The 17,578-nt window shown below is 35.1% G+C and overlaps 1 protein-coding gene across 1 annotated transcript; it reads left to right on the top strand.

Moving 5' to 3' along the window:
* Window positions 1-1,271: 1,271 nt before the first annotated feature.
* On the top strand, window positions 1,272-6,711 carry LOC113777732 (protein SUPPRESSOR OF GENE SILENCING 3). The gene is made up of 6 exons (XM_027322914.1): window positions 1,272-1,471; window positions 2,529-3,590; window positions 3,896-4,190; window positions 4,305-4,549; window positions 5,804-5,964; window positions 6,073-6,711. The coding sequence occupies exons 2-6, from the start codon at window positions 2,544-2,546 to the stop codon at window positions 6,320-6,322; spliced, it is 1,998 nt and encodes a 665-aa protein (XP_027178715.1). The 5' UTR covers window positions 1,272-1,471; window positions 2,529-2,543; the 3' UTR covers window positions 6,323-6,711.
* The last annotated feature ends 10,867 nt before the right edge of the window (window positions 6,712-17,578 follow it).

The raw sequence follows: 17,578 nt of genomic DNA, 5'->3' as shown, positions 1-17,578 counted from the left end.
AACACACAATATTAATTATACATTTATACATAATACTAATACATTTATACATTTATATTAATTATATTAATACATTTATACATAATATTATATATTTATAATATATTAATTTATATATTTATATAATATTCATTTATAATAATATACAATTATTACATTTGTAAATATATTTATATTATGTATTATATATAATATAATACATTTATATATTTTTATATACCTATATAAATATATTTATTTATAAATGTATTATAAATGCATAAATATATATAAATATTTAAACAATAAAAATTATAAATTATAAACAATATTAATTATACATTTATACATAATATTAATACATTTATACATTTATATTAATTATATTAATACAGTTATACATAATCATAATATATATTTATAAATTATAATTTATACATTTATATAATATTCATTTATAATATATACATTTATATTAATTATACATTTATACATTTATAAATATATGAATATTATGTATTATATATAATATAATACATTTATATATTTTTATATAAATATATAAATATATAAATTTATTTATTTATAAATATTTATAAATATTTATAAATATTTATAAATGCATATAAATATTTAAACAATAAAAATTATAAATTATAAAAAATATTAATTATACATTTATACATTTATATTAATTATATTAATACATTTATACATAATCATCATATACATTTATAAATTATAAATTATAATTTATACATTTATATAATATTCATTTATAATTTATACATTTATATTAATTATACATTTTTACATTTATAAATATATGTATATTACGTATTATATATAATATAATACATTTATATATTTTTATATAAATATATAAATATATTTATTTCTAAATATTTATAAATGTATTATAAATGCATAAATGTTTAAAAATATAAAAATATAAAAATTATAAATTATAAAATACTCAAAAATATGTTTTAAAAATACCTCTAAAAATAATCCAAAAAACGTCTACAGTAACATTTCAAAAACTTCTACAAAAAAGTTTTTCACCTTACAAAAACTTCTACAAAAATTTTTCAAAAACTTCTACAGTGCACTACAGTAAAGTTTTAGACAAACTCCCAAAAAACTCAGGTTCCAAACAGGCCCCCAGTTCGGCAAAAATAAAAAAGGCAAATTGAATACAAGCTTTCAAGTCCGAAACAGTAGTACTATAGCTAAAGACTATTTAATGACTAACGCGGCTCGTCAAGAGATTGCCTTCCTTGGTCTCCCTCGTAGACTGAGAGTACTAAAAAAGTGTCCTTTTAGTGGGGGTTTGGGTCTGGCTTCCCCTTCACGCCAATTTTTACACACACAACACACACTCCTCACTCCCACTCTCTCTCATTTCTTCTTCCTGACGACTGTAATCGCCGGCGACATTCTCCGTCCGGCCACCGGTTACCGTTGTCTCACATTTTACTCTCCTTCTCAGGTACCTTGTTCCTATTCTCTCCACTTTTATTTGAGTTTTTTTTTGTCAAAAAAGAAAACGAAAAGAAGAAGAATGCAAAAACCCTGGGAGCCCTTTCATCTGCTTGTCATAAGTTTATCATCGGTGATTTTATTTCTCTTTTTCTCAACTGATTCAAATTCTGATTGTTTTCTTACAGATAGAAGTGTATACGTTGTGTATTTTTTCCCTTTTTTGGTAATCGCTTTTTCCTCTCTTCATTTTCGCAAATTGTTGATTTTTTTAAAATGATTTTGCGGGAAAATGGTAATGTGTACATGATTGTCTAATCGGTGAGTTATTCCTCTCTAGATATGTGATGGAGTTTACTAGTACCTAATCCCTGCATGGGTTTTTCTTTTTCTTTGCAGTTTTGCCTTAATTTTTGTTTGTTCTAGAAGAAGGTTTTGAAGCCTTTTATTTTTAATCTTATTTTTGTTCAATTGTCTATTCTTGTTTTCCCCTAAGAACCTTATATCTCTTAAGGTTCAGTGTTTTAGTGTTGTATGTTGTATTTATGTTGCATAGATCTCTGATTGTGTGTTTATTGTATGATACTTATTTATTGTTGGTGAAATTGCATTATACTCTGGACTTGCGCATATGAATTTCATCAGATTGCATGCTGCAGATGACTGATTGGTTTGCCATCATTTAAATCCTGTTAGAATATGACGGAAAACAAGATAAACAAGCAACACAATAGGTCTAGTCTGTATATGTCTGAAAACTTACTGTCAGTATGCTAGAGATGGCTTACTGGATGTAATGGCAAATGTAAAAGTAACGACATGAGATTTGTGGTTGCTACAACTAGTATAGTCAATGTCTTATGTTTTAGTGTATTTCCTGCGTCAGTGATATATTATGAAATACTGCAAATTGCTTGACGTTTTATTGGCTTGCAATTTAATCCTGTTCTACTAGTTTGGTTATGCAAGCCATGAGGCTATTGTTTTTCTAGCTTCTCTCTGTAGCTGTTGCTTTCCTTGTTCTAATACTCTTTTTCTTTTTCTTTTTTTAAATTAAATCTGTTCAGTGATTTTGATCAAAGATGAGTTCGCGGAAGGTGGGTGGGAGGCCTTCCAGTGGTGGGCCTGTTAGTTCATCACCTAAAGGGAAAAATACATCTGAGGCCCTCAACCACGAGATTGAGCAGTTGAGTCATGATGTTAATGATGTTAGCTTGGATAGTGCTCAAGATGATGGTTGGGAGGTTTATACGAAGAAGTCCAAGAACAAGGCTGGAAGCAGTGCTTCCAAGCAGTGGGCTTCACAAAATTCAAATCCTAGAGCATGGGGTCATTCTGATGTTGTTCAGAAGTTAGGTATGCGAAGCAGTGGTGGATCAGGAAGGGGTGCTGGAAATAATTGGCCAACCTTGCCAGCTGATTCTCGGAGACCTTCTGCTAGAGGAAATGGCAAACCCCAGTCTTTCAATCAAACTTCTGATGGTAACCAAGTGACATCAGCTCCTGCTGTTCCTCCACCTCTAAAGCATGGCTGGAACTGGTCTGCTAGAACAGGATCTACTCAACCCTTGGAAGAGGGTTCTGAGAAGAATCTAAACGTGCAGAATCCTGATCTTGTTGGCAAAGAGAATGCTAAAACAAGTGAGGTGGTTGATGATGATGATTATTATGAATCAGATACGGCTGATGAATATGATGATGATGATATTTTAAGTGATGATTTTGATTCAGACACTAGTGTAAAGAGTCATGATGCACGTAAGAAAAACCGCTGGTTTAATGAACTTTTTGAATGTATGGATAGTTTGACTGTTGAGCAGATTAATGACGCAGAGAGACAATGGCATTGCCCTGCTTGCAAAGGTGGTCCTGGAGCCATTGACTGGTTTCGAGGCTTGCAGCCCCTTATTGCTCATGCAAAGACAAAAGGAGCAACAAGGGTGAAGCTTCATAGGGAGCTTGCTCAACTTCTGGAGGAGGAACTGCACAGGCGGGGAACTTCAGCTGTCCCTGCAGGGGAAATGTTTGGGAAGTGGGAAGGTTTGGATGAAAGGACAGAGAAGGAAATTGTGTGGCCACCGATGGTGGTCATTATGAACACAAGGCACGAGAAAGATGAAAATGACAAGGTACTTGGTTTCAGGATCCATTTTTGCTTGTTCTAGTTGGTTTAAGATGGCATAAAAAGTGAGTTCTAGAATAGCTATGTTAAAAAATTGAAATGTATTTTTCATGTAAAAGTCTTCTCCAGTTGAAGCTGTTCAAAGAATTCATTGTTGAAGATAAAGCTAAAAGAAATGCTTAAATTATTAGCTTATTTTTTAGCAATTGGGACACTTGAGTGACTAATGATGAATTATGACTAATGATAAATTATGCAAGTGTTAGTTATTAATTGTTTTAGATCTGTTCTTTCTTTTTGTTTTCCTTGTAGTGGATGGGCATGGGAAATCAAGAGCTGCTTGACTATTTCAGCTCTTATGCTGCTGTTAAGGCCCGGCATTCATATGGTCCACAAGGCCATCGGGGAATGAGCCTTTTGATTTTTGAGGCGTCAGCAGTGGGATATTTGGAGGCTGAGCGACTGAGCAAGCATTTTGAGGACAACGGAAGAGACCGGGACTCTTGGGAGCGCAAAAGGGTGCCATTTTATCCTGGTGGAAAGCGTCAACTCTATGGGTTCATGGCAGAGAAGAGGGACCTTGACAGCTTTAACTATCATTGTCAAGGTACTTGTGCTTCTGGTAGCTTTTTTTTTTTTTTTCAAAAGAGATATGTGTTTGTGTCTATATATATATATATATAGATGTCACTTGGAGTTTGATCAATCGTCTATTCTACAGGGAAATCAAAACTGAAATTTGAGGTTAGATCCTATCAAGAAATGGTTGTCAGACAACTCAAACAGATGAGTGAAGATAACCAGCAGTTGTTATGGTTCAAGAACAGAGTGGCAAAAGAACAAAGACACTCAAAAGCTCTTGAAGCATCTTTTGGTTTGGTCAGTGAAAAGTTGAGGAAGATGCAAGAAGAGAACCGTATCGTGAGGTTGAGAACGAAAAAGCATCATGAGCAAAATAAGGAAGAGGTATGGTTTGAACTGTTTCTTGCAATTAGTTAGTTACTCTGGGCCAGTTGATTGTTCTGATAATAAGTCATTGGTTTATTTTAAAGTTCATTGTCTATTTGGTTCCTAACCATTTGTAACCAGTATATATGTACATGAAATCAAAATTTTAGCCTTGATGTTCTTGTTGCTGTCATATTAAGGCCTTTAGCAGCATAGTGCATGCCACATGCATGCATGAATTCCATTCCTACCTTCATACAGCAAATGATTGTTATATGCTCCTTTCTTTGTTGTCATTTATGTGTCAACTAGTTAAGCAGCTGCTATTGCTTCCAGAGTTAAATTCTCCTTGTTACATCTGTTTGATATTGTTGAATTTATAATTGATGTATCTTTGATGTGGGTTCATGTTTGTTTGCATGCATTACAAAAATTGATTTTGTTGAATTGATGTTGACACTCCTGGCTGATCTTTTCTGCCGAAAATTGATTAACTTGGCTTGCTGACTTTAGTTGTGATTCTTTTCCTTTGCCTGCAAATCATTTCGACTAAAATTTTCCAGATATATTCACTGGTTGTTACTCCCAGGAATTTAAAATATGCTAAAAGATCTAATTCCTTTTTTGCACATGTATGGAAATGATCGACTAATTAGGTCTGAATTTCTCTCTTTTATCTTATTTTCCGTGGTTTTCTTGGGGATGTGGCTGAAGAAAAAGTTAACTCCCCTGAATTGTTGTACTAGCCCATCTCTTATTCTTCCTCAGCACTTCTAAACATCTGCTGTGGACAATGCTTGCAAAACTGATCTAATATTTTTGTTTTACCTGAGTCCTCAGATATTAAAATTGGCCTTCCACCATCCAAAAACTGAAGAAAGGAAACTTCATAGAAAGCTTTTTACTTAATTAATAGTTTAAATCAGCTTGTTATTAAGACCATGAAACAAAAATATGCCCTTAAGCAATAACCTGTCGGACAAGGACAATTGATGATCAGTATGCTCGTACCATTCCCTCCCTGATTTATGTAGTTGGACAATTTGAAACCATAAATTTGATTTTCCAGGTGTAATTCAAAACAATTGCAGTGACTGTATGATAGATTGTTTTGTATGACTGATGACTGATTGAATTTGCTTGGCCAAATGTACAATCAGTCTGTTCAGACTGATTGTGTGTTAGTACGCTTGACAGTTCATCAACAAACAACTCAGGCTCATCTGTTCATTAAGGCGACCACATCATTGTTTTTTGCTTCTAAATTTTCAGATGGATTATCAAGAGCAATTTTTCAAGGAACAGATCAAGGTGATATATGAAGCAAGGGATGCAAAGGAGGATGATTTTGAGAAGATTCAACAGGAGCAGCGTGAAAAAATCACTCAACAGTCTCATGCAAATCCTTCTTCAGCAGAGGATCCTCGTGTCATGTAATGTGCTTTTGCCTGACTCCATAACACAAGCATCTTCTCAGCAATGCGTTGTGTGTGTGTCTGTGTTTTTGCTCTAATTAATTGATCTTGAATTTATGAACATAGGGCTGAGGCAATTGCAAAGTCTATCAAGCTTCAGGACAAAGAAATGGAAGAATTTGTTTCTCAGAGAGAGAAGCTGATGAAATCTCATGAAGAAAGGATGTCAGAGATGAAAAGCAGGCATTTGCAGGAAGAGTTAGCATTGAAGCGTAGACACTGGGAGGAAGAGGTTGCAGTTGAGGAGGAGTTTAACATTGAAGAGAGTAAGCTGATGGAGAAGTACATGCCAGCAGAACTCAGAGCTGGTCAATAGTGATAAGAAAGCAGTTGCTGATCGTGAACGTTGTGTTGATACTCAATTAACTGATGTTAAATAGCTGAGACGTTCAGGATGTTGCTTTAGCTTTGTTTTGGGTTCGGCGATGATTTAAACACGGGAAAATGCTAAGCTGGAACCTTTTCTTTGGCGAATTTCAGCTTTGTGCAGCTGCGTCCTTATTTTGATTATCTTTTCGATGTCGAACTTCAGTTCTCCTATTTTTCAACTTTCATAGTGTCGGAACTTGATTACAGTGTTGTCTTTTGCTCCCACCTGGCAGTATTGTTGCCTCGAGAACTACTGGGAAAAAGAAAATTTGGAAACTTTGGAAAAAAATATCAACATTGCTGCATAGGTCCTATTTGAGTTCACGTCTATGTATATCTGGGTTGGAGCTGCTGGCATTATTTTTCACCAAGGTAGCTATTCCACCAAGGCAAATGTCAAGCATACAGAGAATAAGGAAAAAGAAAAATGGAAAAGATAGCCAGTTACCAAATGGCTTTCCCGCAAGGGATAATTTCAGAAAGGGTAAAATACAAAAGATTTTCTTGTAATTTGAGATTTGATCATGATATCTCCTCATTTTTTAAAATCTCTTTACGTAACTCCTTGTGTTTAGGACTTATTTGAAACTTGGATGTAAATCATCCAAATTAATGGATAGATTTGAAATGTCCATGCTACCCTCTTTATATCTTCATTTCTCCTTTTTTTATTTCCATTTTTTTTTTATAAAACTAACCATTTTGAGGGTTACCAAAGCTTAAGTGGGCCAAAATCATGTTCTTAAAATTTGTATGGTTTAACAAAAAAAAAAACTTGATAGGTCAAAATAAATTTTAATAAAAATATCTTCTTCCCTTAATCATTAGAACTGTCAGTTTTCATTGTATGCTTGGCCTCGAAGGTACACTATACTCTCTGGCAAACATTTTTCCCCAAAAGGACTAAAACAACACGCTGAAAAGCGAAACCCAATTCGGACTGTCGATCCTACATCCTCTTAGATGCAGACACAACTTTACCAATTACCACCATCACTTCAGTCCAGGTGTAGGTATTAACACAAACCACAATAAGCGTGTTCCTCGTACTACTCCTTTATTTAATTATTATAATAATACTACTAATAAATTAGTAGTGCAGCAGCAAGAGATCAGAACCTAACCCAAACTTAATCAAATAGCTAGGATGAGACCAGGCACGGATTTCCCGACTTGGCTAGTGAGACTGCTCTCCCAAACGGATGGGCTATGGAGAGAGGTATTCTGGGCAAAATCCGATGAAGAGCTATTATAGGGGGTGGCAGATCTGGTTGCCGGCTGAGAGAGGGAGAGGTGGAAAAACGGGGAGAGAGGGAGAGGGGGAAAAGAGGGAAGAGGGAGAGAGGAGGGAGGAAGAGGGGGAGAGTGGTGGCGCTTAAGGAGGGGGGTGGCAGGAGACGGGAGGAGGTGGTGGTGGTGGAAGGCGTAGGGTGGCGGGGTGGAGGGAGATGGAGGTGAAGGGAGTGGTGGATTATGGTGGATGAAGAAAGGAGATGGTGGAAGAAATAAAATAAGGAATTTGGTTGATAAAAAGGGTATTTTTGAAAAAAAAATTGATTTTTATACTAAAATTAATCATTTTTATTGCGTATACTTGTGCATAAGGCGAGTGGGTTGTACCTTCTGTTAGTTTGGATGGTTTCCATCCAAATTTCACGCAATTCGAAACACGGGGGATTATGTGGGGATTTTCAAATAATGATAAGGTATCGTGATCAAATTCTAAATCACATGAGGTTTTTTGTATTTAATCTTTTCAGAAACCTCCACTCAGGTTTCTCACTATTTCACTAGCATCCTTTCATGTTTCGAAAATTACATTAACTTTTCTTAAAGTTAATTAACTTATAATATTAGATTCAATCGATAATTAAAAAGTAATATTAGGGAAGATAAAATAATGTGATTTCATCATTGTCTCTTATTTACTATATTATTTAATTAATTTAATACCAACCCATACATTAAAAAAATCACTAAAATTTGCTGTTTATTATTAGGAATCAAATTATATATAACATCAAAAAATAGTATATCATTTTATATTTTCACTTAATATAAGATTCAAATTATTCTTTTTAGTTACATATCCATTATCAAACATGATCAACAATAAATAATAAAAAAAATTTGCAACTAAAATATTACAGGGAACAAACTTTTGACATCATAAATACTCTTGTCAATATATTAAGGTTAGTTGCTAATATCTTTTTGGTATTAAAACTCATTCTTTAAAATATTTTAGTTATAGATTTTTTTGATTATTTATTATTGATCATGTTTAATAATGGATTTATAACTGAAAAGAGCAATTTAGATTTTACATTAAGTAAAATATATAGATTTTTTTTTTGTCAAACCTCATACTTTCATTTCATTTCATAACTTGATACTACAAGACTTAGATACATCAGAGTTACTTCCTCTGTATTCATTTTGTGCTCTCTCATGGAGCCACATGGGAAAACACACTTCCCATTCAATATTTTTTGTTAGCTTTACTGCAAACTTTGCTAAGCTATGTGCTCAGCCATTCCCAGTTCTATGAACAAAGGAGAAAGTACATTGTTCAAACAAACATCTCATATTAGCAATGTCCTCAAGGATGATGGCTATCCTGGTTTGCTGCTTATCTTCCTTGTTAATCATGTCCACCACCTCTTTGCAGTCCAACTGGAATTCTACTGCCTTCCAGTTAGCTTCCTAGGCCATTTGCATTCCCATCCTGATTGCTACTGCTTCCTCCACCTGTGGCTCGCTATGTTTGAGTTCAGCTCTTGCCCATACTTTCATCAGCTCTCCTTCTGCATTTCTGGTCACAACACCTATACTTGTTCTCTCCATGTTTTGTGAGAATGCAGTATCAGAATTTATCTTTATCGTGCCTCTTGTTGGTGGCCTCCATTTCTCCCCTTTGTTTGAGATTGTTGTTTGTTGAATGAACTCCCCAGCTGTATCTTTTTGGGCCTCTATATACTCATCCCATTCTACTATAGCTTTCTGCACTGTCTTCCTTGGGTCTGCTTCTCTTTCATCAAAGGCTTTCCTGTTCCTTGCCTTCCATATTTGCCAAAGAATGTTTACAGTTAGTGTTATGTGTTCCTATCCTTGTTCCTTTTTTTTTGCTCCTAATATCCCTTCCCACCACCTTACAAAATTACCTCACAGCTCCTTCAATCCATCCCATTGTAGAGGTGCTAGTTTCCATGTGGTTTCAGCATTGCCACAAAAGAACGGCATATGTTCTATTATTTCCACTTTTTCCCCACAACTGCGACACATTGGACTGCCTTTACCTGTTCTCTTTTGTATTTGTTCATTCACTGGCAGACTGTGATGTAGGCACCTCTAGATGAAGTGCTTCAGTTTGTGTTTCATCTGTAAGGTCCACACACTTTTCCAGATTTTTGAGTTCTGCTGATCATAGCTCGTGCTTCCACTATCTCCCTTCAGTCTTCCCATGTGCTGTTGCTGCCTTGTTTCCATTGCCGCATCATAGGCAGATTTCACTGTAAACACACCTGCTTTGGTGTATTGCCAATACAATCTATCCTGGTAGCCTGTTAGCCTTGATCTTTTGGACATCCTTTGCTATAAACCAGCGATTCAGTATTTCCTGGTTTCAAACTCCATCTGCTATCAGTTCATCTACTTTCCTTAGTGTGCACCGTGGGTCTCTTCTAGTTTTTATCCTTCCATCCTCAGTCCCTTGTATCCAATTATCCTGCCAAATATCAATTGTTTTCCCATTTCCTACCCTCTTCCCTATCCCTCTTGTCACCAGATTTCTTGTTCCAAAAATGCTTTTCCAGGTCCAAGAAGCTGCTCTAGGGGTTTCTCTTTCCCAGTTCTGTGGTTTTGCTAGATACTTTTCTTTCATTATCTTACTCACAAGCAAATCTGGATTGGTGAGTATTCTCCACAGTTGCTTGACTAAGAGTGCTTCATTGAACTTTTCCAAATCTCTAAATCCCAGTCCCCCCTTACCTTTCACCTGCGATATCTTGTTCTAGCTAGTCCAATGCATTTTCCTCTCATTCTCTCCACCTCCCCACCAGAATGTAGCTATCATCTTACTTATATCATTACACAGCACTTTTGGAAGCTTGAAACATGACATAGTATACGTGGGAAGTGCCATTGCCACAGACTTGATCAGAATCTCCTTGCTTGCGTGACTTAAAAGGTTCCTTTTCCACCCTTGTAGCTTGTCTTTCACCTTGTGCTTAATATATCCGAGTACCTGTTGCTTTGATCTACCTATTAGCATAGGTAGTCCTAGGTATTTTCTACTTGCAGCCTCCTTCATATTTCCCATCTCAGCACATATGTCCTTTCTGAGCTCTTTGTTTGTGTTTGCACTAAAGAAAATTGCAGACTTCTCATAGTTGATGGCCTGGCCTGAAGCTCTTTCATATGCAGCAAACATCTCTTTCATTTGTTTGGCTTCCTATGTGCTAGCTTTACAGTAAAATAGAGAGTCATCAGCAAATAATAAATGAGACAGTTTTGGACAATCCTTCCCCACTTTGACTCCTGTTAGAGCTTTGTTGTTGAGTCTTTGATTCATCAAGTTGGACAGCCCCTCAGCACAGATAAGGAACAAATAAGGGGATAGGGGTTCCCTTTGTCTAATTCCCCTGGATGGTTTTACATATCCCGCATTTTGACCATTCACATTAAAGGAATATGCTGCTGTGGTGACACAATTAAGGATCCATTTAACCCAGGTGGGACAGAAACCCATCTTTATCTTCATCCTCCCCAAGAACTGCCATCTGTCATAGGCCTTTGATAGATCAAGTTTTAGGGTCATAAAACCATTTCTGCCTGTTCTCTTATTTTTCATAAAATGCAGCAGTTCCTGTGCTAAAATAACATTATCAAGGATGTGCCGACCAGGGACAAACGCAGATTGGGCATAACTAATGCAATTTGGGATGACTCTTTTGATGATACACTACTTTTGATGCCATATGTGATTTAATTCCTGATAATAAATAGCATTTTAATATTTTCTTTAGTGTTTGGATAGGTATTAGATTAATTAAACAATTTAGTAGATGAGAAATAATAGTGGAATAATATTATTTTCTCTCTCCCAATATCACTTTTTAATTGTTGCTTGGATCTAGATATTATAAGATTATAAATCTTAAAGGAGATTAGTGTAATTTTAAAAATCTAGAGAGAGGCCAATGAAATAGTCAGAAAGATCAGGGGAGGTTTCTGAAATTATCCCTTGATGTAAAGTGGGGCAAATTATTTTGGAGACTAGTGACAACTACAAGGATGTCAGTGCTTGTGTAGTGCATGGTATAATTTTAAAAGATAATGCAGTTCAAAGATGTGATGGAGGACTAGAGACAAGGGGTCAAATTAATTCAATAATATGATATATATTGATTTGAATTACTTAGCTTAGACAAGTTATTTAAATTCAACTCCTAACTTAGATCCAAACCTTGGTAGATTTGAAAGAGAACAAGTTTAAATATATGTGAATTTAAAAATTGTATGGAAATTTTGACTATTACGATAGTCTATTCCGATGGTAAAGAATCGAAAGAATCAAATATTTGCTTTAAGTGAATGAAAAGAATCAAATGTCCCTTTTTTTTCCTTTGACTTGAAAACCTATAAATTGTAAAGTACAAAATAATATTACGAGAAATCCTGCTTTCATGGGCCGAGATGATTCACAACTAATGGGAACTACCACCCATGCAGCTGTACCTAATCCATCTTTGCGTTCAGTAGCCTCTACATCAACAAAGAAAAGAGACGGGTCAACTGTGACGACCCCACCTCCTCCTAGGGCATACCCTAGGGTTTAGCGAGTCGCCTACCCAACTCTCGCTAGGACTCACTAACGTTTAACTTGATAAAAGAACTTACAACTATAGAAAAAAAAAAAAACAACGATTCCAAGCTTAACATATACATTGGTGCTTAAATCTAGCTACAAGACTTATACACACCCAAATATATCAAAGTGTTTACAATCCAGGTGCAACCAACCCTAGTCGAGCACTAGCGCGAGTACAAGTGCAAAATTCAAAAAAAATAGACTACGCTAGCCTGTACAAGTCTCACGCCACGCTTGTATCCCCTGTAAGAAAAATAAAACTAAATGAATGAGCTAAAAGCCCAATGAGGTTCGCAAACAAGTAATCAAACAATTGAAACAAGGACATTATTCATTGAAAAACAATTAATCGAGAAAACATTCATAATATAAAAGCAATGAGAACACACTCATTAAAAGGATACATGCTCACGTGGAGCCATTCGTTCATTCATTCGCCAACCATTTTCCTTATCCCTCCAATTTTAGAAAACATTTGCAAGTGAAAATTCCTCCAGTTTCTTGATATTCATTCATTGATTTCATTTCCCGTCACTAGCCAATTCACTGGCCAGTTCTCCACCAACTTTCGTGGTCATACTCGAATATACCAAACATTATCCCAGGGTCACCGGCCACCTGACCGAGTCCGCTTCTGGCTCGAGTCGACTGGCAACGAAGGGCAAGGGCCTAGTTCAGCCAAAAGGCTTACATTCATGCACAAATAGCATTCAATCATTGAAAATTCACTTTGGCTTGGGTTGAGTGCGATAAAGTACATACTCGTCCATCGAAAATCCATTTAACAATCCTTGGAAAGCATTTAACACTCAAGCAAACATTCACAAATAGTCACATAGTCACTTATTGTACAAACACACAAGGAACACTCATCAATATGAGCAAGAGATATGTCAAAAGTTTCCTTCCGAGTTGTACTTCGGATGACCAAAGAAACCTAGATCAATCAAAATAAGGTATTATTGTTCAACTAATCAAAATCTATATGAACTAACAAAAATCCAGAAATTACTAGTGCAAATATGAAAATATAGTTTTAGAGTGAATAATATCATTTGAACTTCCATATCACGAAAAATCTTGAGTCATTTCTCAAATTCAAACATAACAAAAGAAAATTTCAGGAATCAGTAGTTGAAAGAACCACCAATCCCAAATTGAAGCGAGCAAATGTAATTCAAAGTTTTCGAAATAAAACTAACACTTTTCATCTTAGTTGATACCAAATCTTGGTCAAAAACAACTCATATACTATTATTGAAGTGCATTCAAGGATACATATGTAATTTAAGATCCAACTAACCCCAAAATCAAACCTTACATCTTACTAATATTCATAAGAGCAAGTAATTGGGCAGCATGCCCTTTGTATTTAGCTATTTTCTAGCCACCTAGGGCTTCATTCTTTCCTCAACTCAACCCAAATTCACACATAAGCAATCTTAACACAATAACCCTTCAACTAGGCTCAATGTCATCCAAATACAAGGCAATTCTAGCAATGCAACCATCAAAATCAAAGTTGGAAACCAGTTTTAAAGACGAATGGCTAAGTAGCAGGTTTGACATCTTCCGGCGTTTTGGTCACATTTGAAACTACGCTTATCGGATTGGGGTAAATTTTATGGCGTTTTGAAGCTAAAACAGAGACCTACATTTCCTATGAAGATATCGACACCCAGTTCCTGCATTTTCAAGATCAAAATTTGAAATCTCAGAGAAAACAGAAAGCTGCCTGTGAAATAGGGCATTTGGGCAGTCAGGGGTATTTTAGTCATTTCATAAGTTACAGTGATCCGATTGAGCTGAAGTTTTGAACGTAGATAGATAACTCCATTCTCTAAAACTTTCATGATTTGAGTAAGAACTGATTTGGCCTTTATCATGGACGAATATGCAGATCAGTTTGGTTCCAAAAAGAGGGCAGAATCACTACAAATGCTGGAATTTGATGTTTCAATGCTTACAAGTGACATTCATGCCTTTAATCACTACCCCAAGTCCATATCCAAGTTCATCAACATCATATACTAGATAAACAATAGTAATCAAAGCTGAAAATTGCAAACCCTAGCTGAACATGCCACTATATCATCAAAAACTAGGAATTCAACCATGACAATCCAAGATTAAGAACTTCTATACCAACTTTAGCAAGATTAAACAAGAGAAAAACAAGTTCAAACCTTATACCTTCCAAAAGCTCCTTGTAAGTGAGAAACAAACCACTACCTTCCCAAAATTTCATCACACCAAGCCTTCCAAGCACCAAAAGGTAAGTTTAATCGGTTTGGTTTGGTTGATTTCACTCAAACAAACTTGATTCAAGGTTGGAAATGGAAAGGTTTCTTCCTCTCTTTCCTCTCCTAAACTCACGACCAAGACCAACAAGAAATGAAGAAAATTCAGCCAAGAAGAAAGATAAGAAGGTAGGAAATTTGCTTGGTCAAAGTTTACTAAATTTCCAACAAGTGTCACACTTTGATTTGAGGTCAAATTTTTTCTTTTCTCTCTTGTTTTTGAGTCCAAAATTTCGGCTGGTATAAGAAGATATTTAGGGCTGATTTTTCTCAATTAATAACAAGGAGATTAAGGTAATGAAGTAGTGTTCAAGTGGTGTATTCAATCGGTAGCAAACGGTGCACGTCAGTTCAAGCCGATTTTCCTTAACTCGCCCGTACTAGTGTTTTAACTTATGATTCACTAACTTATTATTAGCACTTCTAATCACACACTTTCTCTTACTTAATACTTATTCTTATCCACCAAATTTAGTACACACACCTCACCATGTGATCACACTACCACAATGCACCAAAGACACACCAAAAACCCTAGTATGCACAAAAAAACCCTAACTTATGACATTCCTTTAGAAAAATCATAACTTGAGTTATAAATGTCAAACATTCATACAACTTGGCCTGTTAAAAACTAGACTTAAAACCCTAATAATCTATAGAAGACACCTCAAAAAAAAATTCAGCTCATACGTTAGTCTAAATTGAGCCATAAGCTACTACAACATTCCTATGTTTACTTGTGCAGGGCAGAATTTTCAGTCAGTTTTGCCAATTTTTTGGAATTTATAGAGATTGAATCAAACTCTAAATTTTTCACTGTAGGAAGCCCTATGAGTCTAGTTTCAAACGCAACAAACGGAACTCAATTCCGACTTTCCTATAGGAAGTTATAGCCAATTTTCCAAAGCTGCGCAGAGCCTCCTACGAAAATTTCTAGATTTTCTAATAACTTGAGATTATGAAACTTTTCTTACCAAAATTCACTCATTGGCTCACATTCAACCAAGAATCTAAGGCAAGTAAATTCAAATAAGAGTTATAAAGACAAGTAAAATTTCGGGGTCTCACATCAACTACTTTTCTATGTATCTATTTGGAACTAGAAATGCTATGTTTGGTAAATAGGAAATTCCTGCTAAGCAATTCCAGTAGCATCGATGAAATTAACATCAATTAAGCAACACAAAATAAACATCTCATACTCTCAAGTAAAGGTGTCAAAATAGGTGATTTGGACGGATTTGGATTGGTTATTTGGACGGATTTGGATTAGTTAAAATGGATAATGAGTATAAATAAATCAATCCATTTATACCAATTTAATTAGATGGATATAAATGAATAAGTCAAAAAATGAATTGAATAACCCAGTTACCCATTTATAACCCATTTATTTTAACTTTTTACAAACTCATTTAAATTCATTTTTGTAAATTAAATTATCAATTTATACTAGACTAAGAGAAAATAAAATGATAAGATAAAATCAATAAATAATAATAATAGTAATGAAACAAAAGTAATTAACATCATGACAAAATGAAGAATCTAAAAAAAAATATTGAGTGAAATAAAAGAGAATACTTGAGGGAAGACAATTCTAAATGAATTAATTGAATTTGATGAGTTATCCAATAATACTCATTTAATATAAATAAATATTATTGAATAACCCATTTATATTCATATATAAAAATTTAAGATACTCATATCCATTTATTCATAAACGAGTACAAGTAAAATTAGTTAAATGAATTTGTTTATCACCTATACTCTCAAGCACCATAGTTCAGACTAGTACCTGCTAACTACAAGGTTAAATTGCAAGACTGGCTAGCTAGTAGAGATTCAAGAAAGTTTAACAAGTCCAATTTTGGCCCAATATCATTAAGGTGCTAAGAGAATAACTTAAGACTCTAATTTAACTCTTATCAGACAAGATATTCATTACTTGTATTAATAGGTAACATCATCACATGTGAAAACACGAGGGAATCAGTTGTCTAGACTAGGGGTGTTAACGAATCGAATCGAGCTCGAATACTAGTTTGATCGAGTTCGAGTTCGACAAAGTGCTTAAGGTTCGAGATCGAGCTCGAGATCGACGAATATTAATTTTACATGCTCGAATTCGATTCGTAAGGAATTCGTGAGGATCGAGTTCATGTTCGAAATTGCTCGAATTGCGGTCGAGCTCGAACTCGAGCTCGAGCGGTCGAGTTTGAGCTCGAGCATCCGAGCTCGAATTCGAAATTGCTCGAATCGCGGTCGAGCTCGAGCTCGAGCTCGAGCTCGAAGGTCCATTAAAAAGGCAGTTAACATCTCTTGATACTCCACTAAGGTTCAGTTATTTAGCCCAAAAAAGGCCACGAAAACAAGAAAGAAAATAAAACCCCTACAATGGTATGGGTTGTACATAACAGGGTGCTATTTTAAGCAAGATACAAAGGAGGCAACTATGAGGGGATCCCAGGATACACAAGTTTGCTAGTGAAATGAACGCTAGAAAATAGATTACAATTGCCTTTTTAGCCTTGACATTTGTTACATGTTAAGGCTAAAATCATGTATTTAATGCCTGGACACATAACACAAATAAGTCAATCTGCAATATCTTTTTTGGCCTTGACATTTGTTACATGTTAAGGCTAAAATCATACATCTAATGCCTGGACACAGAATACAAATAAGTAAGTCTGCAATATCGAATTTGTCCTTCATTCAGCCTTTTATCTGAACCAAATCACTGAACAGCACTGTCCAAAGTCCAAACTTATCCATATGATTGAGAATCTAAGACAAGCCAGCTTTAAATATCAATTTAAAGCCAAAGCATCAAACTATCAAAAATTTAGCAGCCTAATGCCAAGTTGTCAACCAATATCCAAATTCATCCATACATATTTTAACATCAAAACCAGCATCCAAATTCAAAGATAAGTCAGCCAACCAACATCCACTAAGTCACACAAATAGAAACAACAAAGACAAAGTGTCAACAACTCAACATTCAAGTGAATGTCTTCAA

This window comes from Coffea eugenioides, chromosome 7, assembly GCF_003713205.1.
Source record: "Coffea eugenioides isolate CCC68of chromosome 7, Ceug_1.0, whole genome shotgun sequence".
NCBI classification, from domain to species: Eukaryota; Viridiplantae; Streptophyta; class Magnoliopsida; order Gentianales; family Rubiaceae; genus Coffea; species Coffea eugenioides.
Note: the sequence above shows the minus strand (reverse complement) of the source record. Positions and strands in the feature narration are given on the sequence as shown.

Coding starts and splice junctions, on each gene's coding strand:
- LOC113777732 (XM_027322914.1), top strand. CDS start 2,544: ATGAGTTCGCGGAAGGTGGGTGGGAGGCCTTCCAGTGGTGGGCCTGTT. Junction 4,191..4,304: donor CTTTAACTATCATTGTCAAG/GTACTTGTGCTT, acceptor TCTATTCTACAG/GGAAATCAAAACTGAAATTT. Junction 4,550..5,803: donor ATGAGCAAAATAAGGAAGAG/GTATGGTTTGAA, acceptor CTAAATTTTCAG/ATGGATTATCAAGAGCAATT.